We start from the raw sequence: 14,424 nt of genomic DNA on the forward strand, positions 1-14,424 counted from the left end.
TAGACAATAAAATCAACCCCAAAAAAAGTCTCCATTTTCTTTCCAGCACACCGACATCAACAGCCATGATCCCAAAAAGTTTGTCCAAAGCACCAAAGTGTTTGCCTGAGATTCAGTCTTTGGTTCACAAAAAGTACATCAATGTTAAGACAGAGTAACAACAACAGGCTAAAGCGTTTCACATGTAATTAACTCTCCATTGAGCCACAAGAATCAGTCGTGCCCGATTACAGTTTGCACACGCGTTCATCCGGATTGCGGACAGGGAATGAATACACATGAAACCAAAAGGTGATTATCAACTGGGTGGTCCAGGAGATGGTGGGAAAAGCACTTTCCATTGACTTGCACATAAACACATATTAGAGTTCATCAGGAAGGCATGGAAAAACTGTAATCTGGAGTGTATTTCTAAATAGTAATTAGATCAAAAGAGCGAAGGCATGATATTCACTTGTAGAGAGCTGCATCTAAAAGTACAATAAAAGACAAAAAAGTCTCTCCATATTTCCTGGGGCTGTTTTCAAAAACATTTGCAAGACGATTTAATTTGGTAATCTTTCAATCCCAGTTCACATGAAAATAAAGAAATATGTTACTATAGTCTCCTAAGGAAGGAGGCATGCAAGGCTATACCCTTGGTGTTTTATGCACATGCTAACAGTATAACGTGTCGGGAGGGTATCGCTTAAACTGCCCCTTCTGTAATGCCGTGGCAAAGCCGTAATGCCCCTAAATCAATCCACCCAAAGTCGCAGCAGGGTTGCAGGTCACAGACAGATCAGAGTTTGTCTGCCTCACCATCTGAATCACTGCTGTTGTCCAAAGAATCTTCCTCCTGCTCCTCCTCTTCTCCATACTCTGCCTCTTCCTCCTGCTGCTGCTTGCATTGCTGCATCTCCTCCAGGCCCAGGAAGCGCTTCAGCAACGCAGCCACCGCCTCCACGTCACTGGATGGAGAACAGGAATATTCTGCATCATCTTGTGCAATTTGTTCTATTTTCCTCCATAATATTACTTGGCTTTAGTAATAATAACTTAATAATCAGACGATAAAAAGACATTAATAGCAGTCAGATTAAGTCAGAATGACTTCTGCAGGAAATTTACTGTTAAAAATATAATATTTTTTTGTGTGTAGAAGGTTTGTTGTGTGTAGTAAAACTGATGAGCTTGAAGAGGCTAAAATGCTCCATACAGCTGAGTTAGGTGGGTAGGTTAACTCACTGTTAACGATATGTATTTATAATAATGATATATCTAGTATTTTTCCTCGACAGTGGGGACAGCAAAAAAGAAGAAGAAATGCAACAGAACGCGAGCACCTTCTACATCAGTTTACCACACCACAGTGATAATATAAATTGTATATTCTGTAGATATTCTGCATTTCATTATTCTTATGTCTATTAGAGTTCAGGTTGTGCAAGGTCAGTTTAACAAATACTTTCTGTGAGAAGTTTATGTGAGAACAGTCTGGTTGTCTGTTCCTCAAGGTTCCACGCTTTGCACCACAACACTCACACCTGTTTATCAGTATATTGACATTGGAGAAGCAGACTGGTTGTTGCACGTTCCAGCCTTGTGAGAAAAGATGAGAACATGATTCTCCTCCTCTTAGAAATGTTAGAGCCAATAGAAATGTTAGGGGTTCATGACGGAAAACCGCGTATTAAAGAACCGAACTTCCGGATGTTCGGGGTGTTTTTGGACGGTCAACCTGCGTGTTGACTGGACGACTCCCTGCTATCGCGATTGCAGCATTTGTTACTCTACTTGTGATCAAAGAAAATAAATTCAGAGAATGAAAGAAGTTGTTTGACTAAGTTCTTCTGGACGCTACACCAGGCATCCAATAATTAGTGCACATTAACAACGGTCTTCAAGGAGTAATCACATCATGTTTTAATAAAGTGATGTTCTTTTAATAAAGTGAGCGGTCACTGTGTCATGGCCACAGCGAGATATCAAGGGTATGATCGAGTGTTGTACGCATTAGCGACAAAAGCTTGCCCATAAACAGGTAATTACCAAAATGTAAATACATTGCATGGCTATAGCCGATGTCATTCTGGCCTGTGGTGATGCTGGATAACTGACTTTCATGTCGTAGAGCTGTCGGCTGCAGACACTTACTTGCGTCCCCCCAGTGTGGCACTCTGAGTCAGAGGGTAGGAGAAGCCGGCAGCCAGCCGCAGCATCAGCAGGTAGCCTTTTCCCAAATAACGAACCTTCTCTTCCTGGACGCAGATGTCACACAGCTGTGTCAGATCCAACACAACTGAGAGAGAGAGAGAGAGAGAGATAGAGAGAGAGAGAGGTAGAGCGGTAGAGAGAGAGAGAAGGTTGGGGGGTGGGGGGGATGCTCAAGATCTAAGATTCTTCTCTCATTTTCTGTAGAGACTACCATTTCTTTCGCTCTGGGGTGCTACTGACCTTTCTCTTGGCCCTTCTTCCATAATGTCAAGACTAAAGCGTACAGGCTAAACGTCTTGAGCTCAATCAGGTTCTTGGTTTTGTCAAACACAGCCTCCTCCCATTCCTCCATGTTCTGCATGGCTACAAACAGGCAGCCTGCCACGTAGAAAAGCTTCCACAGGATGCTGTCTGAGGGATCCACGCGAACCATAGGAATAGAAAAAAGAGAAAAAATAACGGAAAGCGGCGTGAGTTTGCAGCGAGCAGGTGCTGAAGGTTATGCAAATCAACGTTGAGCAAATTGATTAACAGAAGAACGTAAATTCAGTTTGTATACCTGAGCTGTAGTACGCAGCTGCCAACCCAACAGACGCTACACCTGAATTACAACGAGAGGCGGATTATTAGAGACAATGCACAGAGAGGACAGAGGAGATGTTTGTTTTATATTCAATTGTGTACACCGTATGAACATTTGCACGCACACACACACGCACACACACTTACCGACAAGAAGAGACCAGGAACGAATGCCCGGAGATCTCTTCAGGTGCAGGAGGGTGCCGCTGTGCGCCTCTACTGTCATGTATCCCATCTGAACAGAGGCAGGAATATTAAGCCTATGTCTTATTAAAATAATAACCCCGACCTTAAAAGGGCCCATTCACCCAAATCACAAAAAGTCTACTCCAGGTTGATATTTGTGCTATTTCAATAAGCTTTTTTCACCGCACCCTTTTTGAATGTTATATAAGAGCACAAGCATAGGATTTTATGCATTAAAGAGGCATTTCTAGACATTGGATTGGGTGGGTTTATTTTCAAAATACCATGAAAATCAAAAGTAAAAATGCATCCATTTTACTGGATAAGATGTATTTTGGCTGTGTGTTTTGTTTGGACTTTCTATATTCTGACAAAAACATGTTTTCTTTAATTTTGTACCAAGCTAGGCCCCGCTTGTCCATCGTTAGTAGGATGTGTTCCTATTACACCACAAATGACTCTGTTCCGTGTAAGTGTACCAGTGAGCTACCATTCAGCAGAATGTACTGTATTGTGTACTGGGACATGTCCATTTATTTCTTTTTATTAGCAATAAATGGCATGCTTAGGGCCTTAATGAGGGTTCTGTTTCATCGCCAGTGAGTCGTATCGAGCCTCACTGTGTCTAAATCTAGTTTTTATTAGATCTTCATTATTTCAGTTTTGAGCTTGTGTGTTGTGTATTTCTAAATTAGTTTAATACAATTTTAACTGGGCCCATGTAGTGTTCTGACCGAGGAAAAATTGTATACGATGCACAGAGACTGGAACCCCAGGCAGGTTGATCCAGCCACTGTGTGACTAGAAACAATGTCCCTTTGGATAATCCAGATATGTTGTGGACAACTTTGATCCTTTTACCGTATATTCAGAGGAATATCCAGAGTAATAACCAGCACATTGTCACTGGAAAGACACATAGCTGTTGACATGAAAGACATGAAAGATGATAGCTTGGATATGAGGAAGGAACTGCAGTCCCCACAGAACTGTCTGACCAGAACTGTACAAAGAAACCAACTTTGCGACATTTTTTTACCGCTTACCTTAAAACTCTTCTTCCTTTCCGTAAATGTGCGTCTCGCAGGTTTAGCAAAAGAGCACTTGTACGAGGAAACACATGGACTGAATTATAAGGAAGTTCTTTTCATATTATTGCAGTAACTGTCCTGCATGGGTGACACTTCCTTCCTGGATCCGTCTGCGCTGATTGGACGGGATCGGTTTCTCCCCGCCTTCAAAATAAAAGCTTCAACTGCTTTTTTTTATTTTAAAGGATTTGGCTGTGTAGCCCGTGTACAACGCAAGCCTTTTGATTACATATAACCCAATTAAATATTATTATTTTTGTATGTTTTGTACTTTATGTCTTGGCACAACTTTCCGGACATACTTTGAAATCTGGCCATGTCTCTACATGCACGCGCAGACGCTTCCCGACCAATTGTAAGGCTTTAACGCTCGACTTAATGATACTGTTAATTTTCTAATGTTAATTGTCTACCATTATAAAGTCAAGAGCGCCTCTTTGTAAATGCCCCGACCAGCCATCCACTTTGGCAAAAACCCAAAGGCTTCCGGTGCGCATGTGCAGTGGATTCACCGGGGGTGCACAATGGAGTCGGACGTACACAGACCTGAGTGGCCTGAATACTAGAAGCGCTAGTTTGAACACCTGTGTTATGAAATAACCGCACAGGTTCGAGCGAGCAGCGTCGGTGACATCGACCACAGGCGGCTTGACTTGAAACCATAAAGTACCGAGTATCACCTGCCGTCTGGTGCTGTCTTCTTCGAGCAGTGGCTGCTCTTCTGACTGTCCTCTGCGTTTCTTCTCCCCGCGCCCCCCACGTCTTTGTCCGAAAGAGCAGCGGAATAAACACCGGTGAGTTACCTTTTTAAAATGCGACCTCTTAGTGTCAGCTCGGGGCCTGCTGTCACGCTGTTCACTCAACACACCGATTCAATGATTAGCCACGAGAGAGAAAGAAAAAGGGGAAAAAAGAAGAGAAAAGGCCCGTAACGCAATAGCTACTGTTTAAAGTTGTCTCAAATGTGACGTGAGTTGCGTTCACTGTACACATTGCGTCAGAAATTATCGTGTGTGTGTGTGTGTGTGTGTGTGTGTGTGTGTGTGTGTGTGTGTGTGTGTGTGGGTGGCTAGCTGCTAGGGGCTGAAATAACATGTTCACCACAGGAGTAGACATTTTAATGTTGCACTCAGTGTGACATATTGTGAGGGATTTCACTGGATGATGTCATGGCTTTTGTGAGTGTTTTTGTTTGGCAACTGTGTATGTAATTAACGCGAGCCATTAAACGTTGTAATGACAGGTTTCACTAGTTCCCCTCCATCATTACAGAGCTGCTGTCTCAGTGATAAGAGGGCTGCCTGTGATAGGATGGTAGACAGTCTGAAGGAGGGGAGTTGAGGAGCCGTCACACAGGCAGCCGGCTGCAGACAGTCATGATGCCAGTGTTTCCACATGCTGTGAGAACATGATCAACACTGCTGTCCGTCTATCAATTTGCAGATAACCTACCGAGGAAAATGTCAGGGGTCCACATACCAAAGCGCAAGGAGAAGTGTGAGAACTGCACCAAACAGGTGAATATTCTGGATCAGTATCTCTGCGTTGGCTTTCCACTTGTACAAGATGAATTTTGAAAAACTGTGTCGTGCTCTCAATCATGCTAATATTTATTGATCTTCCTCCACACACGCGCAGTGCAACAAGAAACAGAATGACGATGGCGCCCACTCGCACGCGGAGCGAGATGAAGCCAACGGGCAGGTAAGGTCTTGATTACTCACCGATTTTAAAAGTTATTCCAGATTGGTCTCGTTTTCCTAAAGGACGATTCGTCCCATTTCGCAGATCAGAAATCACGTGGATTACTGCTAAAAACGCCAAAGCCGGTTGTGTCATTTCTCCTGGAGCTTTCTAACCCCGGGTTATTTTAACACTCCTGTTTGGGGGGGGGGAGGATCTGGATATATCTCGACCTCTGTTGCTGACTGTTTGTTTTTTAAATCTATCTCATGTGAGTCGTGGACTCTTTCATGGATGTCCACAACTTAATTACTGAAGTGCCCCTTTTTTTAAATATATGTAAAATGTGTCTCTTTTCAAACACTTCTCTTATTTCCTCCCAAGGTGCACGAAGGATCCCAGTTGCTGCTGAGTGCCTGTCTGTCCTGTGACGGCTGTCTGTCTGAGGAGGAGAGCCTGAAGATCTCTCAGCAGAGCCTGGAGCAAGTGGAGCGGGTTCTGGCCCTCAACAAGGTAAAACGCGGCCTCCTGAAAACCTAACGGAAGGTTGTGGAGCGTCCCCCTGTTGCACTTTTGAGCAGGACCTTTACGTTGGTCCCCCTTGTTTCTCTGCCCCCCCCCCATCAGAAGTGCGACGTGTCGAAGCACAAGGTGCTCGTGGCGTCGGTGTGTCCGCAGTCTCTGCCTTTCTTTGCCGTCAAGTTTGGTCTGGACGTCACCGAGGCCGCCCACAAGCTCTGTGGCTTCCTCAAGAGTTTAGGTGAGCAAGTGGGATTCATATATGTCGCTGTTTAAGTGTCACAAAATTAAACCTATTTTCTAAAGTTTTCTGCATCGCTTTGAGACAAGATATACCTGATTTTTGTTTTGTTTTTAAATGTTACGTCGGTGAAAAAAGGCGGTCCTTGAGATTTGTTTTACATGAGAGTTAGAGGACAAGTCTTGATCAAAGATAACTCAGAGATTCCTTACGGTGGTGGTGGATGCCAGAGCAATGCCATCAAGGGAAACTATATTTGTTTTTGTTTTAACAGCTTTATTTTATTTACAATTCCACTTCTTGTATTTATACAAATGAAGAAAAAAAAAAGAAATTTGGCTTCTCGATGCCGTGAAAAGACATTTCCTTATGACTGGTGGTGTGTAGAAACTTCCCCCCGCTCATCGGTATCTATCATAGATGTTCAACATTCTCCGACCACCTCTGTCTCTCCCCGTGCCACAGCCTCTGCTCTGTTCCAACACCCCTGTAGACACCACTGTATTTTTGTATCTTATGTATGTTTTTGTATATTTATTTTGGGACGTATCTTTGTGTATTTAATAATTATATGTTGACGCGTCTCCTTTTTATTTTTCTCAATCATTTCTATTTGACTTTATTTGTCTTTTTTTTTATTCTCCTGTGGACATGTGTTTTCGCCACCAACGCTAAGCGCAGTGCATCTGGTCGCTGTGCGTACATGAATGTTACAGTTTTTCCGTCCATATCAAGTGAAATTAACGCATCGCTGTCTTTTCTCTGCAGGAGTGCAGTATGTGTTCGACACTACTCTGGCAGCAGGCTTCAGCATCTTGGAGAGCCAGAAGGAGTTTATTCAGCGGTTTCGCAGGAGGCACCACGACTCCCAGGCCTTGCCCATGTTCACATCCTCCTGCCCGGGTAAAACTCCCCTTCTCTCCTCCCCACCCTCATCTGCACTCCTCTGTCTTATTCTCCAACTGAACTGGCTGTTTTTTTGCACGTCAGTGTTGAATGGGGCAGAGCTTATTGATTAGAAGTAGAGATAGCAGTGGTGTGCTGGTGGGGAAAGATAGAACGCTCTTCTTTCACCACTCCCTTCATCATCGATAGGAACACATTTATATCAACTTCCATTCATTCAGTTTGTGGGGGTTTCACTGGTCAAGTTGTCCAGATAAGGGACGTGGCATCATTAGAAATATTTATGGGAATTAACTAATTCATTTTACAGGACTCTACCATTATTTTAGGGATGACTATTTTCATTATCAATGAATATTTTCCTCTTTTTTTTTTTTTTGCTAATTTATTAATAATGCAGAAAACAAAGAAGAAAAGAACAAAAGCACATAACATCTTTAAAATGTCTCATTTTGCAAAAATCCATAATTATATTACATTTGTAATGATGTAAAACAAAGAGAGGCAGTACATTGGTTATTGGTTTTGCTTAATGAATGACTTGACAAATAATCAATTAACAAAATAGTTTTCTATTCATTTTCTGTAGATTACTAATGCTGACTAAAGATGACTAATTGTAATTATAGTGGAAACCAGTCATGTTCACCCAGTTATTATATTAACAATATGGAATCAAATATTAGTCCTGAGTTGTTGTTTTTTGGTTTCACACCATATGTACACTACAGAGAGTGTTACTGCCTGTACATCAATTTTGACTGTTGTCTTTTGGAATGCTTACCTACCAGAAATGGGGGGAGAGGGGTATTGCAGAGGGTCCGTGTTTTCTGTAACAATGTGTGTTTATGTTTCCAGGGTGGATCCGCTATTCGGAGCGTGTGCTGGGCAGTCTGGTCACCCCTCACATCTGCACAGCCAGGTCTCCTCAGCAGATCATGGGCTGCCTGGTCAAAGACTACTTCTCCAAACAGAAGGTGAGCAGTTTAGTTTGTTGTGGTACAATTGTCGGCAACACCAACAGCTGTACCAGTGACAGCTGGAGGTAACGGATTCGGAAAACAAGGTTGGGACCAATTGCAGAACGGTGAGCTGGTAAATCTGTGATTGAGACTCAGCAGCCTCAAAGCAACTTTAGTGTGCAGAACCGTAATCTGAGTTTAATATCCCTTCATAGCTTTCCCTACCCTCACTTGGAGACTTGGAGATGTTATGTCTAGTTTGCCGTCACGGTGTAACTTTACTGATAATCCGGTGAGACGGATGTTTTTCATGCCGATCAGTGAAATCAATATTAAACCACTCTGATCCTATAAAAATGTTGTGCATTTGCTTCATACACACACAAAAAACAACTTCCTTATTATGTTGCTTTTTCTTTCTTCCTTGTCTCGGAACAGAAGCTGACTCCGGGGAACGTCTACCACGTGCTGGTGGCTCCCTGCTTTGATAAGAAGCTGGAGGCCGTCAGAGAGGAGTTTTACAACGGCCTGCTGGAGGCCAGAGACGTGGACTGTGTCCTCACCTCAGGTTCAGTCCTCTTTATCTCGCACGCCGCAGCCTTGAGCCAAACAACATTTGCAAACGATTATGAGGTTTTTTTTGCCCCCAAGATTGTGTCGGTTCCAGCTGTTATTGTCTGTTATTGTGTGTCGCTGAAACCCCCAGTGGCATAAATACAGGGGCAAGATTATATTCCATCTCAGTCGAGGGTTATCGTCAAACGCATATCATCATCATGTCCCTAGACGTCATCGAGAATTTAAATTGTTCTGCTCCTCACACTGCAACATACAATAACAGTGATTTTTATTTGTATTTGTTCTACATTTTAGGTGAGATCTATTACCTGATGGAGCAGAGGAAGGTTTCAGTGGAGGAGCTGGACTCTGTTACACTGGATCATGTGTGAGTAGTTGGGGCTATCAGTCATCCTATCAGTTGTCTTGGGTGAGAAAACAATTTAACGTATTGAAGTCAACAGTAAGCAAGTCTGATAAAATAACAGAAAAACGACATTCTAAGTAGCGTAGTTATTTATTATATTGATATCACCCTCCTTTAAACATTCAATATATTTGATTCTGGTTTTATCTACTGAACTATTACTTTGTATACTTTCACAAGGACCAACTGTTGCTGTATACCAGTGCTGTACGGTACTGTGCTACTGTCCAGGTAGCGCAGTGCAGCTTAGTGGGTGGTTGTCTGAGTGGGCTGTATCGTCACTGCAGGCTGGGAGAGGCCGGAGACGCGGCGCTGGTGAGGCACGAGGGCCGAGGGTCCGAGGGCTTCCTGGAACACGTCTTCAAACGCGCCGCCAAGGAGCTCTTCGGTCTGGACGTCCACGAGGTCACGTACAAGACCCTCAAGTGAGAGAGGCGCCTGTTCTGAGAACTTGTATCATCGTTTTGAGCTGGGACACCGACTGTGATTTTTTTTCCGTCTCAAAACTCTCCTCCGCGTCGGTTTTTGCAGGAATCGGGACTTCCAGGAAGTGACCCTAGAGCGGGATGGGGAAACTCTGCTGCAGTTTGCCGCCGTCTACGGCTTCAGGAACATTCAGACCCTGGTCCACCGAATGAGAAAGGGACGCGTGCCCTACCAGCTGGTGGAGGTGCTGTCCTGCCCAGGAGGTAATACGCACAACTATTGTCATGATTTTAAAAAATAGCTTTAAAGTGAGAGAACCGTGATTTGAAATCCTACCTTTCACCTCTGATCTGCTGTTCTAAGCCCGTCTTGTGTCTCCCACGCTGCAGGGTGCTTAAGCGGCCGCGGCCAGGCAGAGATCGACGCGGGCGGCCGGGCGGATAAAGACCTCGTCCAGCAGATGGAGGAGGCCTACAGCAGCCTGCCAGTCCGTCTGCCGGAGGTCAACCCAGCCCTGCACACCCTCTATCAAGACTGGCTGCAGGGCCAGGACTCCCCGCAGGCCGGCGCGCTCCTGCACACACAGTACAGAAGTCAGAGCCACACACAGCCCCCACACATGCAGTGGTGAGGAGGACGGGGCGAGGGGAGTTTTTGACGGCGAGACCGAACGGCAGTTGAACGAGCGTCGCCTCTGGTTGAGTCCGATTCTGCTTGGACCATTGCAGCGGTCGTGCCGGCACCATGACGGACGAGCCGAAGGGCTACACTTCGGACCAGTGAGTCTCAATGGGCGCATGTCTTCCGTGATGCCACAAGGGGGCATTTGACATTGGTGGATCTCCTTTGCCAAACCTGAGCCCACCCAAGTCCAGAAAAAAAAACACACACATTTTTCAGCAGACTAGAGCAGGATGTAGGCTTACAAAAAAAGTCACCTAATCTGCCGGCTGCTCTGGGAAACGAGGAAAACTACGTTTCAATCCACAGAGCAATAAGCCACGGGGGAGACGTACACTTGATGAACTGAACCTGCTGATGCTGAGTGCTCATTAATGCGAGTTCCAGATGTAATCCGCCCAATATGAAACGTGTTGTGTTACTTTGTGTTAAAGTTGACACTCAACAGCCTGACAGCGAGTGTTTGTGTACGTGTCGCCACCAGCCCAGTGAAGCATCATTCTTTGTTCCTTTTTTTTTTTTTTTTTTTTTTTAAAAACGGGTACAAGATCGATTAATTTGTATTGTCTCTTTATTCCCATTCTGCAGTCTAGTTTTGTTTTTTGTTCTTCAAGCTCACGTGTGACATGTTAAGCACTAAAATATTCTGACAAACGAAGTGTGGATGACGTCATTGTTCACTGAACAGCCTCTGCCTCCCGCAGAGTGAAAACCTTTCCGTGTTTTTGACATTTGTGCTGCTGGTAATTCACAAAAAGAAAACGCACACAGTTTTTCATGCTGAATGTTGTTAATTTTCATTGTATTTGTATACCTCAAAACTTTAGCAGATGTAACCAAAGGTGCTGAAACAATCACTTGATTCATTGATCAAAAAATCTAATTGAATTAACACTTTTTATAATCCAATTCTTAATGATTAAAAATTGCCAAACATGCCGGCTCCAGTTTCTCATGCGGCCTGCAAGCACTTCGCTGCTTTCCTCTTTTCTGAGTATTTTTGGGGTATTTGGCCTTCCAGGCGTCTGCGCCAACTACATGTTGTTCAAAGTTTCACCAAAACTTTCAGAGCTCACGAACAAATTTGCCATTCGGTTTGTCGTGTTGTGGAATAGTTGCAGACTCATAGTCTTGTTGTTGCTGTGTGGATTGGCGGGCGGCCAACAAAGATGAGGTGTGGAGACAGACCAGTTTTGGTTTGTCACTTTTTTTTAAGCGAGAAAACGGGTGTGTATGCCAGTTTGTTTTTTTTTATTCTTTTTTCTTTTCCAGAATCTTTTCCTGACGCTCACGTCAGAAAGAAGCACTCTTTGAGGTAAGTTTCTCGCTTGGTTTTATGAGAGTAAACAAGTTATCGATCCAAATTGGTTAATATGCAGTTTGCAGAAGGTGTTTTTACAAGAGTAAAAGTACAGCAACACAACAATGCGTAAAAGTTCAAATAGAAGACGTGACGGCTGGGATTAGAGCGGGCTGTTATTCCTAGAAACAGACTCCTTGTCGAGTCTGCGGTGTGCGAATCTCTAGTTTCAGGGTCGACACACACAGTTCACCTGCTAATTGTTGCGCAATAGTAATACTTGCTTATTTTCTTATTAAAAGAACATTTCTAATACAACACAATACTTGTTTTACTGTATTTACTAATTAGTTAGTAGCACTTCCAAACAAGTGTTCCAGTGTATACATCATTCATAGCCTAATTTATAGAAAATTGTTTTCATAGAAAATGTCAAAAATGTATTATTTTTGTTTTATGGCTGTTGACAGTATTTTCTGGTTGTAGTGATAAAAAAGAGATGTACATAAGTCCCTCTGTAAAACCCTTTGAATCTAATATGTCAACAAAATTAGAACCTGGCTTCATCCAACATTCAGATTTCTATTCTGGAAACGTGCACATTAGCACATATTTGATAAGGTAAAACCTCAAAATGAAATATTACATTTCAGAAAACGTGTCATACAAAACATAATTTACTTAATCAAATGGACACTACAAGCGTGAGCCAAAAGCTCCCACTCCTGCCAGATATTAAACTTCCAGCATTTTATTGTTTGGTGTGGCGTTGTGCTGTACAGTGTTGTACCATATTGTCAACATTATAAAGATGTTAAGCCACTTCATTTGTAAAAACCTGCAGATGAAAAAGAAATCTCTAACTGGTACATTTACACTGAAGTGGAAACTGAACATTTGTATTAATGTGCACCGTCCCTGTTAAATAAATAAACTGGGGAGGTTTAATGCTCGTCAAAATTTTTTCCCATGTCACCTATGGCGTCTCCCATTAAAGCAGCATCGGTCAGTGGATATTCTTATTTCAGTACAAATTTGGACCTCATTGAAAGAGTTACCCAACAGTGACAAGGAAATGCAGAAACTAAAAGGTAGTTCAGTCGGACCTCTTCCAAACTGCTCTGCAGTCAATCGCCCTGTTGGGTAAAATTGTCTTACCTGACGTCCCAAAAATGTGGAAGTATTCCCTTAATCCCTTTGATCAGAAAGGTACAAGGTTAACTCATTTGAGTTTAGGTTAATCAAGATTAAACAGATTAACATGCACCAACCCGTCCAGGTTGTTTTACCGGTCCGTGTTCCCAATCCTCAACAGTGTGTTGATGGTGAGCCTTGTTCAGGCCTACCAAGTGAGGCAGAACAGAACAGAGGCCCTCCGTTTTTAATATCTTTATTTTTTACTCTCTCTCTTTATGAAAACAGTGACGCTTGCAGTATGTCCAGCCTGTGGTTGAGTCTGCTCTTTGCTGCTACTTTTCTACAAAGCAGGGCCTCAGCAGGTACAAGTATTGACATTGCTTGTACCAAAAAGGTGTACTGTATATTGCAAACAATAACAAAAATGTAAATGTATTGGGGTTTTTTTTGTCACCCAGCAGTGTCAATGGAGTGCAACACAACAGTGGCAGTTACAGCTGGAGAAACAGTGGCACTAAACTGCTCTATACGTTCTACAGATGGGAACTTTATTGGGTCAAAGTACGTGTGGCGTGAAGGCCGACTCAAGAACATAACCTGTCGCAAATCGACGAAATTTGACTGCGAATGGGATAATCTGACATATGTGTCGTTGACCATCTCAAATGTTGTGGAAGAGAAGCGTTACATCGTTAGCATAATGGGATTCAGTGGTCGTGCTAGCTCATCTATCAAAGTACAAGTTATCCGGCGTGATGGTGAGTAGCTTCCAGAGTCTTGAAGTCTTGAATGCATTATGGGAATTAATGTTTGTGTGCCTTATCATTCTTATTCTCTATTTCATACAGAACCAGTTGGAGCGAAGCCATCAACCAAGCTTGAGTCGGCCATCTTCTTATTGTGTATTTTCATCCCCGTCATTGCGTTGGGCATCTTGTACTTCCTGTTCAGAACTGACAGAGGCAGAACAATAATGAACGCTATCAAGAAGGAAAACACTCATGGAGACCGCAGTGACATGAACGCTGCTCAGGGAAGCGAAGACTCGCTGACTGCCTCAGTCTGATGTGTGTGTCATGTTTTTTTTTCCTGAATCCTTGGTACAGATGTAAATATAAAGATCTGATTAAAAGAGTCCCGTGTGTATTTGTACTGTGTTTGTAATTTTAATTTGAGGGAATTAACGCTCAATGATGTCATCAGCTTGGGACTACAAAAAAATTTATTATGGAAAGCGTGCGTTACAAGCTTTGTCATGGTCAAACATGACAAAGCTTTGTCAAACATTGGGCATTCATCAGTCTAATAAAAGATGCTGGCGACTTGCATTGTGGGAATGCAAGTCCCCATTGTGTTTAGGGAGCTTGACTAAAAACTAGGGATTAAAAATCAGGAGAACCAAACCGCTCTTTTCAGGTGCCACTCGCAAGTGTATGAAGTTAGATTTGTGTCTTTATTCCATAAACAAAGAAACATGTTTTGAGAGCAAATTTCTGGTTTTGAGAGCAAATTTCTGGTTTGTAACTAGA

At 43.1% G+C, this 14,424-nt stretch overlaps 2 protein-coding genes across 2 annotated transcripts; one reads left to right on the forward strand and one right to left on the reverse strand.

Annotated features, from left to right (window-relative positions):
- Nucleotides 1-780: 780 nt before the first annotated feature.
- On the reverse strand, nt 781-4,122 carry cybc1 (cytochrome b-245 chaperone 1). The gene is made up of 6 exons (XM_079237221.1): nt 4,011-4,122; nt 2,926-3,013; nt 2,756-2,797; nt 2,437-2,607; nt 2,137-2,281; nt 781-950 (listed from the first exon to the last, which is right to left on the reverse strand). Exons 2-6 carry the CDS (start codon nt 3,011-3,013, stop codon nt 782-784), a joined length of 615 nt encoding a protein of 204 aa, XP_079093347.1. The 5' UTR covers nt 4,011-4,122; the 3' UTR covers nt 781.
- Nucleotides 4,123-5,515: 1,393 nt separating this feature from the next.
- narf (nuclear prelamin A recognition factor) lies at nt 5,516-10,936 on the forward strand (the record flags this gene model as incomplete). Its single annotated transcript, XM_079237646.1, has 11 exons — nt 5,516-5,572; nt 5,694-5,759; nt 6,123-6,251; nt 6,366-6,498; nt 7,267-7,401; nt 8,263-8,381; nt 8,805-8,934; nt 9,240-9,312; nt 9,639-9,776; nt 9,883-10,040; nt 10,167-10,936. 11 exons carry the CDS (start codon nt 5,516-5,518, stop codon nt 10,406-10,408), a joined length of 1,380 nt encoding a protein of 459 aa, XP_079093772.1. The 3' UTR covers nt 10,409-10,936.
- Between the last annotated feature and the right edge of the window lie 3,488 nt (nt 10,937-14,424).

This window comes from Taurulus bubalis, assembly GCF_910589615.1.
Source record: "Taurulus bubalis genome assembly, chromosome: 2".
Classification (NCBI taxonomy): domain Eukaryota; kingdom Metazoa; phylum Chordata; class Actinopteri; order Perciformes; family Cottidae; genus Taurulus; species Taurulus bubalis.